General features: G+C 41.7%; 1 protein-coding gene across 1 annotated transcript in view; it reads left to right on the top strand.

The window, feature by feature from the left end:
- The window catches only part of LOC138033754 (arf-GAP with SH3 domain, ANK repeat and PH domain-containing protein 2-like), a 32,227-nt gene that overhangs the window by 15,423 nt on the left and 2,312 nt on the right, over window positions 1-14,492 (top strand). The window contains exons 16-33 of the mRNA XM_068881561.1: window positions 663-702; window positions 838-886; window positions 1,352-1,424; window positions 1,966-2,004; window positions 2,098-2,170; window positions 2,759-2,892; window positions 3,491-3,579; window positions 3,683-3,770; window positions 6,481-6,573; window positions 7,163-7,248; window positions 7,325-7,446; window positions 7,893-7,960; window positions 9,120-9,188; window positions 9,969-10,049; window positions 10,606-10,946; window positions 11,670-12,176; window positions 12,282-12,352; window positions 13,591-13,694. Coding sequence (XP_068737662.1) covers window positions 663-702; window positions 838-886; window positions 1,352-1,424; window positions 1,966-2,004; window positions 2,098-2,170; window positions 2,759-2,892; window positions 3,491-3,579; window positions 3,683-3,770; window positions 6,481-6,573; window positions 7,163-7,248; window positions 7,325-7,446; window positions 7,893-7,960; window positions 9,120-9,188; window positions 9,969-10,049; window positions 10,606-10,946; window positions 11,670-12,176; window positions 12,282-12,352; window positions 13,591-13,694 — 2,127 coding nt within the window. The remainder of the gene's footprint in view (window positions 1-662; window positions 703-837; window positions 887-1,351; window positions 1,425-1,965; window positions 2,005-2,097; window positions 2,171-2,758; window positions 2,893-3,490; window positions 3,580-3,682; window positions 3,771-6,480; window positions 6,574-7,162; window positions 7,249-7,324; window positions 7,447-7,892; window positions 7,961-9,119; window positions 9,189-9,968; window positions 10,050-10,605; window positions 10,947-11,669; window positions 12,177-12,281; window positions 12,353-13,590; window positions 13,695-14,492) is intronic.

The raw sequence follows: 14,492 nt of genomic DNA, 5'->3' as shown, positions 1-14,492 counted from the left end.
TTATACACCTTATTCCAAAATGGTCACCATTTTAAAATTCTTTTGTTTGCTTGCAAATTATCCCTCGCTCCCTCGATCAAGGTTAAATATTATGTTGAATTTTAAGTTAAAGAACGAGCCAACTTGGGCTAATTTGCAAGAAAATAAAAGAATAATACAATACAGGCCATTTTGTAATAAGATGTATTAATTGTTTAATACTTGCGCAGGGCAACTTGCGCAGCCCTGGGGAAGCCCTGAGTGTAAGCCTTGGGCAACTTGCCTAGGGCCTAGACTCAGGAAAGGTAGGCCAATGGGCCCCTTGCATGAAACTGTCACATGGTATAAAATCTGCCCTGTTGGATGGCAAGCTACGCACTGGGACATCAAAAGCAAAGAAAAGTCACGCTTGGCTGGTTGAAATCGCTTTGTTTTGGAGGCTGTTGCACTATTTTGCCATCCAGCATGGTGAATTTTGCACCATGTGACAGTATCGTGCAAAGAGCCCATTGTCTTAGATTCCATCTGATCGGGAAACACCTGTTGACGAGGGGGACAGCTATTCTTAGAGTTACTTTCATGGAGTTATGTCGTAGAGTTAGAGTTAAGTTTCCAAGAGGAATAGATAGTTAACCTCGTTGAAGAGGAGATTTATATAAGGGACACCTTACTTTTGCTTGTAGGAGGAAGATGGAAAGAAGCATACATTCAACATAGTATCGCGTAAGATGTTCATCCAGTTGTTTTTTAACTTTGACTTGGTTTTTTAATTGTGGCGTAAATTGCGCACTTACAACGAACTTGCCAAATTCAAGGAATTGTGATGTTAATTTTTAACAAGGTGGTTTTACTTTACAGACAACAGAACATATTTATTTCAAGCTGATGATGAAACGGATTTAGAGGCGTAAGTTTATCGATTCATGTACTTTAAATCCATCTTTACGGCGCTTTGACCTTACCATTCATTTTTCGGGCAACTTGTCTTTCATACTGCGCAATGTAACACATCTAACAGTGACCAAAAACGCTCCCTCGCAATTTGCGGGAACCGTGGCAGAAAGCAGAATCAATTTCTACTTTCTGCAGCGGTGCTAACAAACTTTCTGTCAGCTGTTGCTTGGTGTGACATCCAAGTCTACAACTTTCCTGGCAGTGTTGCCCTTGGCAACCACTTGCGCATGCGTTATTGGAGGCTGTTAGTTCGAACCGTCATATTAGAATGCATATTTCTCACAAAGAAAATAGTCCTCTAAGACCTTGAATGGTTGGACGAGCCAAACTGTAAAACCGCGATTAGCTACTCAGCAAGCTGGCACCTAACAACGGCAAGATTGCTCTGAAACTTATTGCAAATTGTTGCTACTTTCAGGTGGGTGTCTGTTCTAAGCAACTGTCGGACAGAGGCGTTAGAGAAGGCATTTGGCGACAGCGACAAAGTGGAGGTACTCATCAACATATTGTAGGAGGCGGGCAACTGCCTTTTCACTTGACGGCGATTCCCCAATTGAATAATGGCGTCCACTATTATTGTGCTTGAGGCCGGTATCTTCCCGGAATCCAATTACGTTATTATGCAAATAACCTCTTTTGCAAGTATTCTTCATTTATTGAAACCGCCTATGAAAAAATGGCTGGAGTTTTAGTCTTGAGCAAAGTGTCGAGAAAATGCGCAAAACTGAATACTTTCCTAACTTATGCAATATTCAACTTTGCCGAAGGAATGGAAGGAATTGGATACGAACGGAACAATCATAGTTTGTTTGACACAGCGTCTCGCTCGCCTATAAGTTTTGCCCATTTTGAAAGCTTAAGGTTCCGGCTACGTTGTATTGGCAAACATCTTGTGAGCAAAAATTGTAAATCTTGAAGCATCTCTTACAAGTTGTGTTTGTCGGCATTGAAGTTGCATTAATATAACAGCGCTAAGAGCTTTGTTCACCCTAGGCTTGGACTTAGCTTGCTTTTCTCTTCTTTTTTTTTCAGTCTGAGGAAAACTCTTCTTTGGTCTGCAATCTTAAAGAGGTGAGATTTCAGGATGATTTTTTTTTTCCATCTGTTGCTTCCTGTTCACAGTTGTCGCTGGTTTGTAACAATTTGATTCTGATTTTCACGTAGTTGAGGCAGAGAATTGTCAAACAAGTGCGGCGGTTACCTGGGAACGATACGTGTGCGGATTGTTCTGGAAGAGGTATAGATGGTTTGCAGGCAATGTCTACACACACACACACACACACATTCATGGTAATGAGTGTCCTTGAGTGCCAACTGTTTTTCTACGAATTTGAAAAACGAAAAGCCAATTTCGCTTTTCAATTTTCAATTTCCAAGAAAACGAGAATTAACACCGAATTAAACAAGGAAAATAAGTTTTCATTCAACAAGAAAAAATGAAAATTTGAAACCAATTTTTAATTTTCACAAAAAATAGCATTGGAAATTTAGATGCCAATTTTCACATTTCAATTTTGCGATTCGAACAACGACTTTTTATTTCTGCTTGGCGGTTCTTACTGAAATTTGAAATTCGAAGTTTCGTAGAAAAACAGTTGGCTTTCGAGCGCAAGCCGCTTGTGATGTACAGATTCAATCTATTTTTAGACGACTGAAATCGTTTCTCCAGTTTAGTAACCTTTTTGTGGTTAAACCTACATATATACTGCAACTGATTCATTTACAGCTTTGAAAACGGTGTAATTTCTTTTTTATCTCGTTTCATTCCTATATAAGCGTGTATTAGGACTATTTTAAGTGTTCCTTCCTATGCTTCATTTTGCAGATCCTACGTGGCTAGCCACCAATCTTGGTGTGCTGTTATGTATCGAATGTTCTGGAATTCACAGAGAGATGGGAGTGCACATTTCCAGAATACGATCCATTGAGTTGGACAAACTAGGAACAGTAGAATTACTTGTAAGTTCCCATCGTTTCTAGTTAGGAAACTCTGCCTCATCTTTTCTTTTTCTTCTCTTAAAAATATTTAAGGAGCAAACTTTCAGACTACAGACTAAGTAGCTCACAGTTTACAAACGGCTTGTTGGCCGTAGAAGTTCACAGTCCAGTTGTTCGAAAGCCGATCGACACTAATCCGGGACTAAATACCTTCCGAGGGTTGAAGTTTGTATCTACAAAAACCCTTAAAAATGTAATTTTATGCGGAAGGAAAACAAAAGTATAAGTGAAACTTGCAATAAGAGAACAGTTTTCAAATGCAACTATTGCTTTTGTCAACCAAAATAATCTTTTGCTTCCGGCGAAAAAGGATTTTTCCCAATATCTTTGGCAATATTTTCTCTGATGAAATGATATATGAAATGGATCATATATGAACTGGGGATATGAAATCAAGTAATGCTATGATCCTCACAGTTATGAACGCAATTTTTGCAATTGCGTAAAGAAGCCTGAAAAATTCAGGACTTCAGCACGGTAACCTTAAATCCCCCAAATCATCTGCGAAATATCGTCATATAAAAAAGCGTTATGTTATGTTTTCCTTTTATTTTTACAGCAAGCCAAGGCAGTAGGTAATGGGGGATTCAATGAGATTATGGAAGCGACATTAGACTACAACGAAAAACCAACAGCTTCGAGTAACATGTGAGTCGCCTTGACGTTTTATTTTTACGCAGCTTTTTTTAGTTTGCCTCCTCGCATACTTGCTCCGTTTCTTAATAGTTGATGATGGTTGCTGCTTTTCTAGGGATGAACGCAAAGAGTTTATACGAGCGAAGTACATGCAACATAAGTACGCAATCAAGTCAGGAGATAATACGGAGAAAATACTACAGGTGTGTCTGAGCTTTATTTGTTTTTGAAGCTAATTTAAAAACATATTGCCTTCTACTGGTCCCCAAGGGCCGTGGACTGATCTTTCGGTCAGTAAGATAGCCCGTCCCGATCGCTTCGCTCTCCGAATTCTTTTGTTTCGCGCTCGCCGAATGTTTTTTCCGTCGTCGCCGGTAGCCTTTTCGCAGGCTAGTACCGAGACTGACGACGCATGGAGGTTCCGAACCAGGGGCCCGTTTCTCGAAAGTCCCGAAAACTTTTCGGGCCCGAAAAGCCATTTGTGAAACTGCCAACCGCTACTTTTGGAAAGTCTATCTTTTAACATGTTTTAAAGGTAATAAAAGGAAAAATGACTGTGAAATTTGATGACTTAAATTCTCTCCGTTCTTGAGATACAAAGGGAAATGTGACACCCGAAAATGGCCCGTAAAGTTTCGGGACTTTCGAGAAACGGGCCCCAGCATCGTGGACTTCCGTCTCTTCTGCGCAACCTCGCAAATTTGAAACAATACGGAGCTAAATGACGGTGTCTACTATTGTTATAGCGCATACGTTCTGCGCATCTCGAGATACTCAGGTTTCCTATGGGTGCTGCTTACTAATACAGGGATATTTTTTGCGCGGTTTTAAAACTAATCGGGGAAAGCGGAACTCAGCAAGTGCTCTTGGAATCCAAAAAAATATTGTGGGTAACCATGCATTTTTCAAAGACAATTAAGCTTTAAGTAAGGAAAGAACACCATACATTGCTTTGTATTTTATAGCTTTTCATAAATATTGTTGATTAATTATCTTTGGGGTGGAGAAATGGCGCAGTGACGAGAGCACTCGCCTCCCACCAATGTGGCCCGGGCTCGATTCCCAGACTCGTCGTGGTTACCCACAATTTTCTTTTTATTCATAAACTGGGCAAAAATACCTCTAAATTTGTAGGCACCGTACTTAGAAACTGACGACGGCAATGCCCCAAAGTAGCGATGATATTTAGGAGTAAAATCGTTGGCGTAAGACAGAGTAAAGTCTGCAATTCTTAGGAGGGAAAGAGTTTTAATGACGAAAAATAATCTCGCTGCAGGTGCGTTAGGTCATTCGCTCTGACGAAGGGCTGACACTCAAAACCTCAGCTCCGAAAAAAGGATCTCGCAGCAGGTGTGTTAGGTCAGTTCGCTCTGACGAAGGGCTGACACTCAAAACCTCAGCTCCGAAAAAAGGATCTCGCAGCAGGTGCGTTAGGTCAGTTCGCTCTGACGAAGGGATGACGCTCGAAACTTCAGCGCACAAAAAAGGATCTCGCTGCAGGCCGTTATATGGGCTCGTTCTGACGAAGGGTTGACTCTCGAAATATCAACGCACAAAAAATTATCTCGCTGCAGGTGCGTTATATCTGTTCGCTCTGACGAAGGGCTCACGCGCGAAACGTTAACTCGCAAAAAAGAATCTCGCTGCAGGTGCTTTTGGTCAGTTGGCTCTGACGAAGGGCTGACATTCAAAACCTCAGCTCCGAAAAAAGAATCTCGCAGCAGGTGCGTCAGGTCAGTTGGCTCTGACGAAGGGCTGACGGTCGAAACTTCAGCTCACGAAAAAGAATCTCGCTGCAGGTGCGTTATATCGGTTAGCTCTGACGAAGAAAATCGTACCGTGTAAATTGGCCCTTAGGTCAGTTCGCTCTGACGAAGGGATGACGCTCGAAACTTCAGCGCACAAAAAAGGATCTCGCTGGAGGTGCGTTAAGTCAGTTCGCCCAGACTAAGGGCTGACACTCGAAACAACAGCTCACAAATCTTTCTTTCACGCATCACAGTTAATTTTGTTTTTCCACACAAGGAAGTTTAACGACATCGGCACAAAAAAATGATATCGTTGGTTAATAAGGGAAAATAATCGTGCGGCACGCATTTTTGCACACATTTTCATGGTTCTCTGCTTAGCAATGACGTGAAATCACCAAATTTGAGGTTTTAACGCTAACGCTATCTTACAAACGTGAACCTTTCGTTCTCTATTTTTCTCAAGAAATTTATGTATAGGATACTTCGCCCCTATTGGGGCTAATAATCGCGAACGACTCAAGATAGTGTGAAGTAGTATTTTGAAGTGACGTTTTCGTCGACGTCGCCGCCGCAGACCTTTAAGGACGGTGCCTACTATTGTTATTGCGCATACGTTCTGCGCATCTCCAGATATTCGGATTTCCTATCGGTAGTGCTTACTAATGCAGGGATATTTTTGCGCGGTTTAAAACTATTCGGAGAAAGCAGAACTTAGCAAGTGCTCTTGCTACCCAAAAAGAAAATTGAGGGTAGCCATGCATTTTTCAGCGATAATGAAGCTTTAATTTGGAAAGGGACGCCATACATTGCTTTGTATTTTAAATCTTTTTACTAAAATTGTTGATTAATTCTCTATGAAAAATGCGTGGTTACTGCCAATTTTCTTTTTGGAATTTAATAACACTTGTTGAGATCTGCTTTTCCCGCATTTCCAAACAACCACGCAAAAATACCTTTAAATTAGTAGGCACCGTCCAGTCCTTAAGTCTCTTTCCAAAACTACAATGTGAAAGAGAATTAGGGTTTTGGTGACATTTTGTCACAAACTTAGTGGGACTTGACCTTGGCTATTGCTCAGAGCTGAAAAGCAAATTGAAACACGTGAAAAAAATGCTTGGTGTAATTGATTTGTCGTAATCATAATGAACATCAATGTTCATAGGAACTTCATCAAGCTGTGAAATCAAAGGACATTTTAGCTGTTTTACAAGCATTTGCCGAAGGAGTTGAGCTTTCAGCACCCCTCCCCGTCCACGTAAGTTGCATGTACTGTAAAATAATATACGTTTCTCATGGGTGTAACTACAAGTGTTAAAGAAATACCATGAGAAGGTTCTGTTTTACCCAGGTAGAAGCAATGTGCGATTTGCTAGCCTTTTAGAATAAAAAGCAGATTTGATTGACGGGTGCTCGCGGGCTTGGTGCATTCTCTCGCGTTCTTATAGCTGAAGCTCGACCCTCTAGTTACAAGATCAGTGAGACTGCGGGAACGCTAAAATGGAATTCTTCGGCTTCATTTAGTTTCGCCTTTTTGTCAGTTGTCAAAAATCAACAAAAGATGGCGTGGGAAACCGTCTAACTTAAAGCGATTGAAGAGATATGCCTTTTTTCTCTGACAGTAGCGGGAATTCCACGCACCATTCGATATTTTTGTCATAGCAGTCTGTAGGACATAAGCCTCCTGAATTAACTTTGACGACCCAAGGCCTAAAAGCTTCCTTGTCGTTGGAAGGTCGACTCTAGTTAACCGGGCTTTACCATCTCCTGTAAATCAAACTTTTAACGTTGCTTAGCAATTTTTGTTGCATCTACTTGCCAACTATTTGTCATTACCTTCTTTTAAGCCTAAGAATGCCACCGCCCTGCATGTAGCGGTTGAACAGGAAGACTTGACATCACTTCACATTGTTGACTTCTTAGCGCAGAATTGGTAAGTGACCAAACTACGACCACTGTGGATCGATTGAACCGTTTTGTTCTCATTTTTCGATCTCGCTCTTTTTCAGTAACGATGTAAACGTGGCCGATCAAGAAGGTAACACCCCACTTCATGTTGCGGCGTTGTCCAGCAAAACTGAGTGCTTGAGAGTGTTGTTAAGAGCTGGTGGAACGGATGGTCTTAATATTGGTGAGTGGATTCGTCGACTAATAGCAATTAGTATCACCCAACTAGTTCGCCCTTAAGGGCCACGGGTCAATATAGCCCATTCGGCTTCGCCTCATGGGCTATTGACCCGTAGCCCTTACGGGCTACGGGTCTAATTGTGAACTAGGACCTATTGAAAGGGCCCAAAAAGCACGGGAAAACCGCGCCCGCCGCGTGTGTTAACTTTTCTTATGATTGGTTCATTTGAGTTTCAGTCTTTGTTCTGATTGATTAAGGTAATTCCTTTGTTTGCAGTTATACGGATTTCAATTGAGAACTGCTGTTCCACATTTTCTTGAGGTTGCCCGAGACACGGGCTTTCTCAACCGTCTAATCTTGTTTAGCAATTTCGCTTGCCTCCATTTGTCAACTTCTTCCTTTTTGTTACCTGCTCAACTCTTCGATAATCGTTGTGTTGTTTTTCCTAGGAAACAAAGATGGTAAAACACCAGTGGACATTGCCAAAGGATTAGGACACGAAGAGACCATTGAACTGGTTAGTGTTAACTGTTTTCTAGTACCTCAATCTAGGTTGTAGGGGAATCATTATTTAAATTTTTTGCCGCATTAGCATAAGGCTATCTTTTTCTAATCAGTCATTCCGAGAATAAAGTACTGAGTATTGAAAGTGCATTGCTGTATGAGCTATCTCTGAAAATTTGAACGTGATATACCAGATAATCAATGAGCAATGATGCTTTGAAAATTAGAGATTTCTACTAAGAATGTCATTAGCGCTTTTGCCACCGCCAATGATTAATCAGATTTTGATTGCTCATAGAGCAAGTTTCAATCGAGTGTCGTAAAACCAAAACTAAAGTACTTACTTTAACCAATCAAAAAGGACGGAGACAGTCCAGTAAACCAATCAAAACTCCGAAGTAATTACACGTAGCCGACACAAAGCGCGGGAAAATGTGCACGCGCGAGCCACAATTGGTTTTGGTTTCACTTCTGATTGGTTGAAAAAGTGGCGCGAGAACTTTGAGCCAATCACTGAGTGAAGTAATTATAAACCAAAGCAATTCGCTAATTACTTTCGACACTCAATTGAAAACCGCTCTAACTAGCTCGCTGTCAAAGCTAACAGGCTTAAAAGAAATTGAAGATTTAACCTTTTACCTTTTGAAGTCAATTTGTAAATAGCATTATGCCTTCTGTAAGCAAACTCGCATGGTAATGAGACAAAGTATAAAAAATAATGTCAGCAAAGATTCTATTATTGGCCGTTGAGGGGAAGATAAGTCAAACGAACATTCATAAGCCACTTCCTTCTGGGGATTTTGGCCACGGTGCTTTTTATGTAGCTTAAAGTCGATTAGGATAGGATAGATTGATAGATTCCCCTACGGAATAACCCCGACACTGATTTCTTATTAAAAGTGGACATGAAAAAGTCTCGAAATAGCTTGTCGTAATTAAGCAGAAGCAACGCTTGCGTATCACGCAATCACTCGAGAACTGCGCTACCCTTGTATGATTTGTACAACTAATTCTCCCACGAACGAAATGGATTAATCGCAAACACTAACAATGGTGTAAAGTTATATTTTAAAGTGGATCGTTCGCTGAGGTTGCTTTTGTTGTTGCGCGAATTCCGTAGTGTTTCTTAATTGTGGTATTTGAACTAATCCTACGCTTGTTGTCTCGTTTAGCTGAAACAAAGCGCTGCCGATAAACTGGTGCAGTGTGAGAACGTGAAGATAGATTGGGGCCTCAACGAGGTAAGGGTAAAAGGGAACTGACTGACTACCCTAAAACCAAAACCGAATTAGAAACTTTAGCCAGTTACAAACAGACGCAGGCGATCAAATGAGCCAATCATAACGCTTAGCGAACACATGCAGCCGGCGCTAAAGGCGGGAAAACGCGAGCGAGTCACAAATGGGTTTTGCTTGTATCTCTGATTGGCTGACAATGTGGCGTGAGATTTTTTATCCAATCACAATGCGTGTGATTTCTTCAAATTGAAAACTGCGCCAAGAACCAGTTGACTCATTCTACCGGGTGTTAAAGTCGCACGACTTTCTCTCAGGTGGTTTTTATCACTCTTTTGCAAGATTAATGAATGGCTCAGTTGTTAAGTAATTTCCTTTAGTTCTTATAAGTATTAAAAGATATAAATGTGGACCTCTCTGTCAGTTAGACCGACCTTACCGAAAATTTGCCGTCTCACATGTCCGCTTCCTTGAAAATTACCGCCAATCTGTTTGATTAGACAATTGATTTTGGCCTGACGCTCTCGGGTCAATGCATTGTTTGCCGTCTGCTGTAGCCACGATGGGAATAAGTTCCACAGAATTTTTCCTGAAAGCGATTCATTCAAGTACCCCATTCTTAAAACGAAAATCTCGTAGTTTTTGTCTGAATGGATCGTGCTTCTTGGTTTAATTTCGTCTGTCTGATTAAAAGTAGTTTTAAAACGAAAAATTGTACTTCTGTCTCATGATTAAGCTTTTTAATCAAATGAAGCTGAGAATGAAATTGTTTTATTTTTTCTCTAGGCTGATGGAATTTACGACGATCCTTTAGAACTTCTGGATATAAAACCTGAGTTTAGCGACGATGAAGCATTAAACGAGAAGGTAATAACTGGATGTCGTAATGTATTGTTTTCAGTATTTTTTTCAAAAACAACGGTTTTTTCCACAATTGCTTGCAGTGTAATCTCGAAATCTGATTTGCTAATTTGCCGTTGTCGATGATAGTCTAGACGACGCAGCTCGCGTCAATGTGCCACGTAATGTAATAGCCAATAAGGAACGGTCATTTTGGGAAATAAACCAATCATATTGCGGGAAAGTTATATGACAACGTTTGCTCTTTCTCTGTGTCATGATCATGGTCACGCTCTGAAATAAGCATTTTCTACGGCGTTGAATATTGCGGTAAAAGCAAATCGGACTTAGTTCAGCGTTGACCGTACTCTTATCCACAACGATATTCGTCATCACAGTGTTCAAAAATTTGTTGTGGATTCATTTGGCTGGGCCTCGTGAGTCCGCAACATTTTGACCACTGTGGTGACGAATATCGTTGTCGATAACAGAACAGACAATGCTGAATCACGTTCAAGTTGTTAATTTGCAATTTGTCTCATTTAATACAAGTTTTCTAAGCGCTCTTTTGCTTTCCTCGTAGGGACGTTCAAGTCCACCTACACCACCTCGCCATCGACGCCAGTTCCATAGCAGACCCCTCAGTCAAATGATTTTACCGGGAGGGGGTTTCTCGAAGGGAGCTCAGGGGATCCCAGGGATGTGTTCCCTGGTATCAGGCTTTTCACTATCTGCAAACGAGTCACCTTCGAACGACAAGTGTACTATTGAGTCCCCTGTGATCAGACGCCGAGCACCCGTCCCTCCCACGGGTGAAACTGTCGCGGTCAATGTGCGTGCAAGCATGTTTATTCCATCGACAGCATCGGATACCAGCTTTACCGCAATGACGAGTACATTTGGTCATGGACCAAAAGGCAAAACGTAAGTTTAACTGAGTGCCACAGGTGTATTTGTCCGTGTCTCTATCATTCTTAAAGGATATAGTAAGGAGAATATATAGTGGCAATGAAGGGAAAAGCATCGCCACGAAAAACTAGATGCTGTTGCATCGAGGCATTTGGAAAGCCTTTTAATTTCAATTCTGAACGTAACCGCGATTTCCCGAGGTAAAGCTATTGCAGAACGAATCCATACATACGTCCAGACGATCAGTAGAGTGAATAGTACAATTTATAGAGAGATGAGTATGGATTTGTCCTCAGGAGCCTTCATTTCCTACTTGTCGTAGTCCACCTAAGAAAACACGTCTATCAACAAGCACATCTCTCTTTTGATGCTTCCAAATATTCTGTTCAATAGGACTGTGAGATGTTGATTATTATCCCGAAACAGCGTTTCAATAACGTTTCAATTTAAGGGGATTTTAGTGTAGCAAGGAATACCGTGTACTAGCCTGTGATGTGAAGGGCTTTGACTCTGTACTATCTTCTCGGATATAGACGAAAAACCGTTCAATGTTTATGGCAAGAACCCACACACCATTCAGAAAAAGAGTAACTCACGGTGCTTTGGTCTGTCTTCTGTGGTATGTCACGGCTCAGAGCGTAAATTCTTGGAGATTCTAAGCTACATCAATCTTCTCTACAGACCGAGGGTAGCTAGAACATGATAGAGCATGATGACTTGTCTGTTTTTGCTTTGCAGAGCTGATGAAGCTGGAGTTGACCTGCCAGACGCCCCACCCCCCATCCCACCCGTGCGCTGTTCCTCCGTCAGTCGGGACCGGGATAAACGTTTTGGTGTTGATATACCCCTCCCCCCATTACCCGCAAAACCAAAGTTTGACGACACCCCAAACAGACCGCCTCCTCCAGACGGCAAAACGCGACCCCTCACAGAGATGTTCAATAGACGAGCTCCGCCTATTCCACCTGCTCCTAAACGAACTGCGTCGGACCTGAAACCGTCCGCACCCCCTCTTCCCATGCACCGACGATCTAAATCCGACGGAAAATCTCCCTTTGATGAGGATATCCCGGCGCGTTCGGGATTAGCATCCAAACCTCCCTTGGAGAAGAAGCTTTCTGGTCCAATGAGTGCTAAAGACGATGATAAGAATCGCCCTTTACCTCCACCCAGACCTCTGAAGCACAACTCGGTCAGAGTGACGTCATCTCCGTCATTAGTGGCCAATGGTGACATCTCGCCAAGGTCAGTGTTGAACATCCAACCTTTTTGGAATTTCATGTGAGCTTAATTAATTAATTAATTAATTAATTACGTGTCTCGATTAACGAAAAGTCATTTTGACTTCAGGTTTGCTTCATTACCGCGTCCTCCACAGCGTGCTGGGTCGGAGTTAACCCCAGGCATTCCTCCTCCACCAGGTAACTATATTAGAGAGTTTAAGATCTACGACAACGACGATTATTCCATGTCGTTCATGTCGTACAAAGCAGACGAAGTATGCTAAAAATAAATCGGTACGAGCGGTTTCAGAGTAAAAACTAAAGAATGAAAGATTAACATTGGTACATTCGCGTTGTCGTCCAAACCTCAAATTTGTTGATTTCAAGTCGTTGTTGCGAAGAGTATTGCAAAAATATGTGGTAAAATGCGTGCCGCGCGTGCAGCACGATTATTTTTTGTCTTTTAACCAATGATATTGTTGTTTTGTGCCCTTCTCAGTCATTGACGACCGCGTCTTTATTCTTCATCTCCTTAGCTCATGGCTCTTGTTGGAGTGGAATCAACCTCTTCTACCACAACTGGTTTTGGTTGACGCGATTTTAATTTCTTAGTAAAGCATTTTTCGACTGTTTTCCACTAAAAACGCATAATCTCCATGAAAGTGTCATTTCCAGGCTTGTACGCTTTAACAAGTGGAGGAAACCGAGTCTCCACACGACTCTGAGGAGTCTGCGGAAAACAGACCATTTTACAGTTGTAGCTACAATAGGTTACCTGGCCTAATAGAAGCGAGGCTGTCTGTGACCCTGCTTTGATACAAACCTTTGTGATTTTCTAACGTTAATGTTGACTAATTAGAATTACAACAACACAATTTACATGATAAAAGCAGTGAAGTCTGTATCAATACAAGGTCACCGGTAGCCTCGTAGCCATTCATAGGCTAGGTCACTGAGCAAACAACTGTAAAAAGGTCTATTCGCCCAATGGCCGTTTCAACATTTCCAAGTTTATCATTAGAGAACCCATGCAAAGTTTATGCCACAGGGCTATATAGGCTCCTGTAACTCAGAGGCAGAACTAGCAACTTGAAACCAAAGAAGAATTGGGAAGTTCGTGGTTCTGTCTCTGTGAGGAGCAGTGCACTCGGAATTTGTCCCAATGTCTCCGGGCCACCATTCAAAATATACACCTCTTAATCTACCTGGGATAAACAATTACTATTTGCTCTTCTACAATTGCGAGAATGCCGCACTTCGACCGAATCAGTCCCAACAGTATAGGAAATTTTCTGCTCTACTGGCTGTGGTGGCTTGTCATTTGTGGCTTTTCATGGGTGGGTTGGTGTAAATGCTTGAAGATAATGACCACTGCAGGCAAATTGTAAATCTCTGGGTGATGACAACTAGTGATTACGTCTTAATTGAATCTTCAGCAAACTTCGACAGGAAAAGTAAGGAAATCGTCAAAGAGGAGAGAGAAACCGCTGAACCAGAAAGTCTTGTACCAGGTCTTCCGCCACGATTACACAGCCCTAGGGTAAGCAAGTGGTTGCTGTGTTGCATCTTCGAGATGCTACGGAAATATCTCCTGTCGTCATGTTTCTATTAATTCTTAATTGGGGCAGTGATTGAGAGTTCCCAGAGGCTTTTCGAAAACATACGATGCAATTCTGATTTGCAAATTCTGCTTAAGTTTAGGATGACACAGTTCAAGACAAAGCTCGTTTTTCTTTTGATTAGGAAACAAAGAATGAGTTGGAATTTCTAGATCAAGGTGAAACTTCGAGCAAAAAAGAAAGAAAATAGCACGAGGATTGACTTAGAGCTGTTCTACTTTTGCTTAGTCCACCTAGAGCGAGCGGGGAAAAACACAGCCACGCGAGAAAAAATGGCCGCACGAATATCTAACTTACCTTCAGATTGAGGAGCTGCTTCGAAAAAGGTTACTGCGCAATTGCAGGAGCTTATAGCCTGCCAGTTGAGGTTTCTCATGGCATTCTTGTACACTACGCTATTTTTTAGACTAGGTCAAAACAAGTTTCGGATCGCATAGGTGAGCGTTCTGGATTGCAATCTCAAGGGTATTAGAGCGAGTTTCAATCGAGTGTCGTAAAACCAAAACCAAAGGAATTACTTTGGCCAATCAAAAAGGACGAAGACAATCCAGTGAACCATCAAAACTCGAAGTAATTACACGTAGCCGACACAAAGCGCGGGAAAATGTGCACGCGCAAGCCACGATCGTTTTGGTTTCACTTCTGATTGGTTGAAAAAGGGCGCGAGAACTTTGAACCAATCAATGAGTGAAGTAATAAAAAACCAAAGCAATTCGCTA

This window comes from Montipora capricornis, chromosome 14 (assembly GCF_036669925.1).
Source record: "Montipora capricornis isolate CH-2021 chromosome 14, ASM3666992v2, whole genome shotgun sequence".
In the NCBI taxonomy this organism is placed as follows: Eukaryota; Metazoa; Cnidaria; class Anthozoa; order Scleractinia; family Acroporidae; genus Montipora; species Montipora capricornis.
The sequence above is the reverse complement of the archived record's forward strand: the minus strand, read 5'-3'. Positions and strand labels throughout refer to the sequence as shown.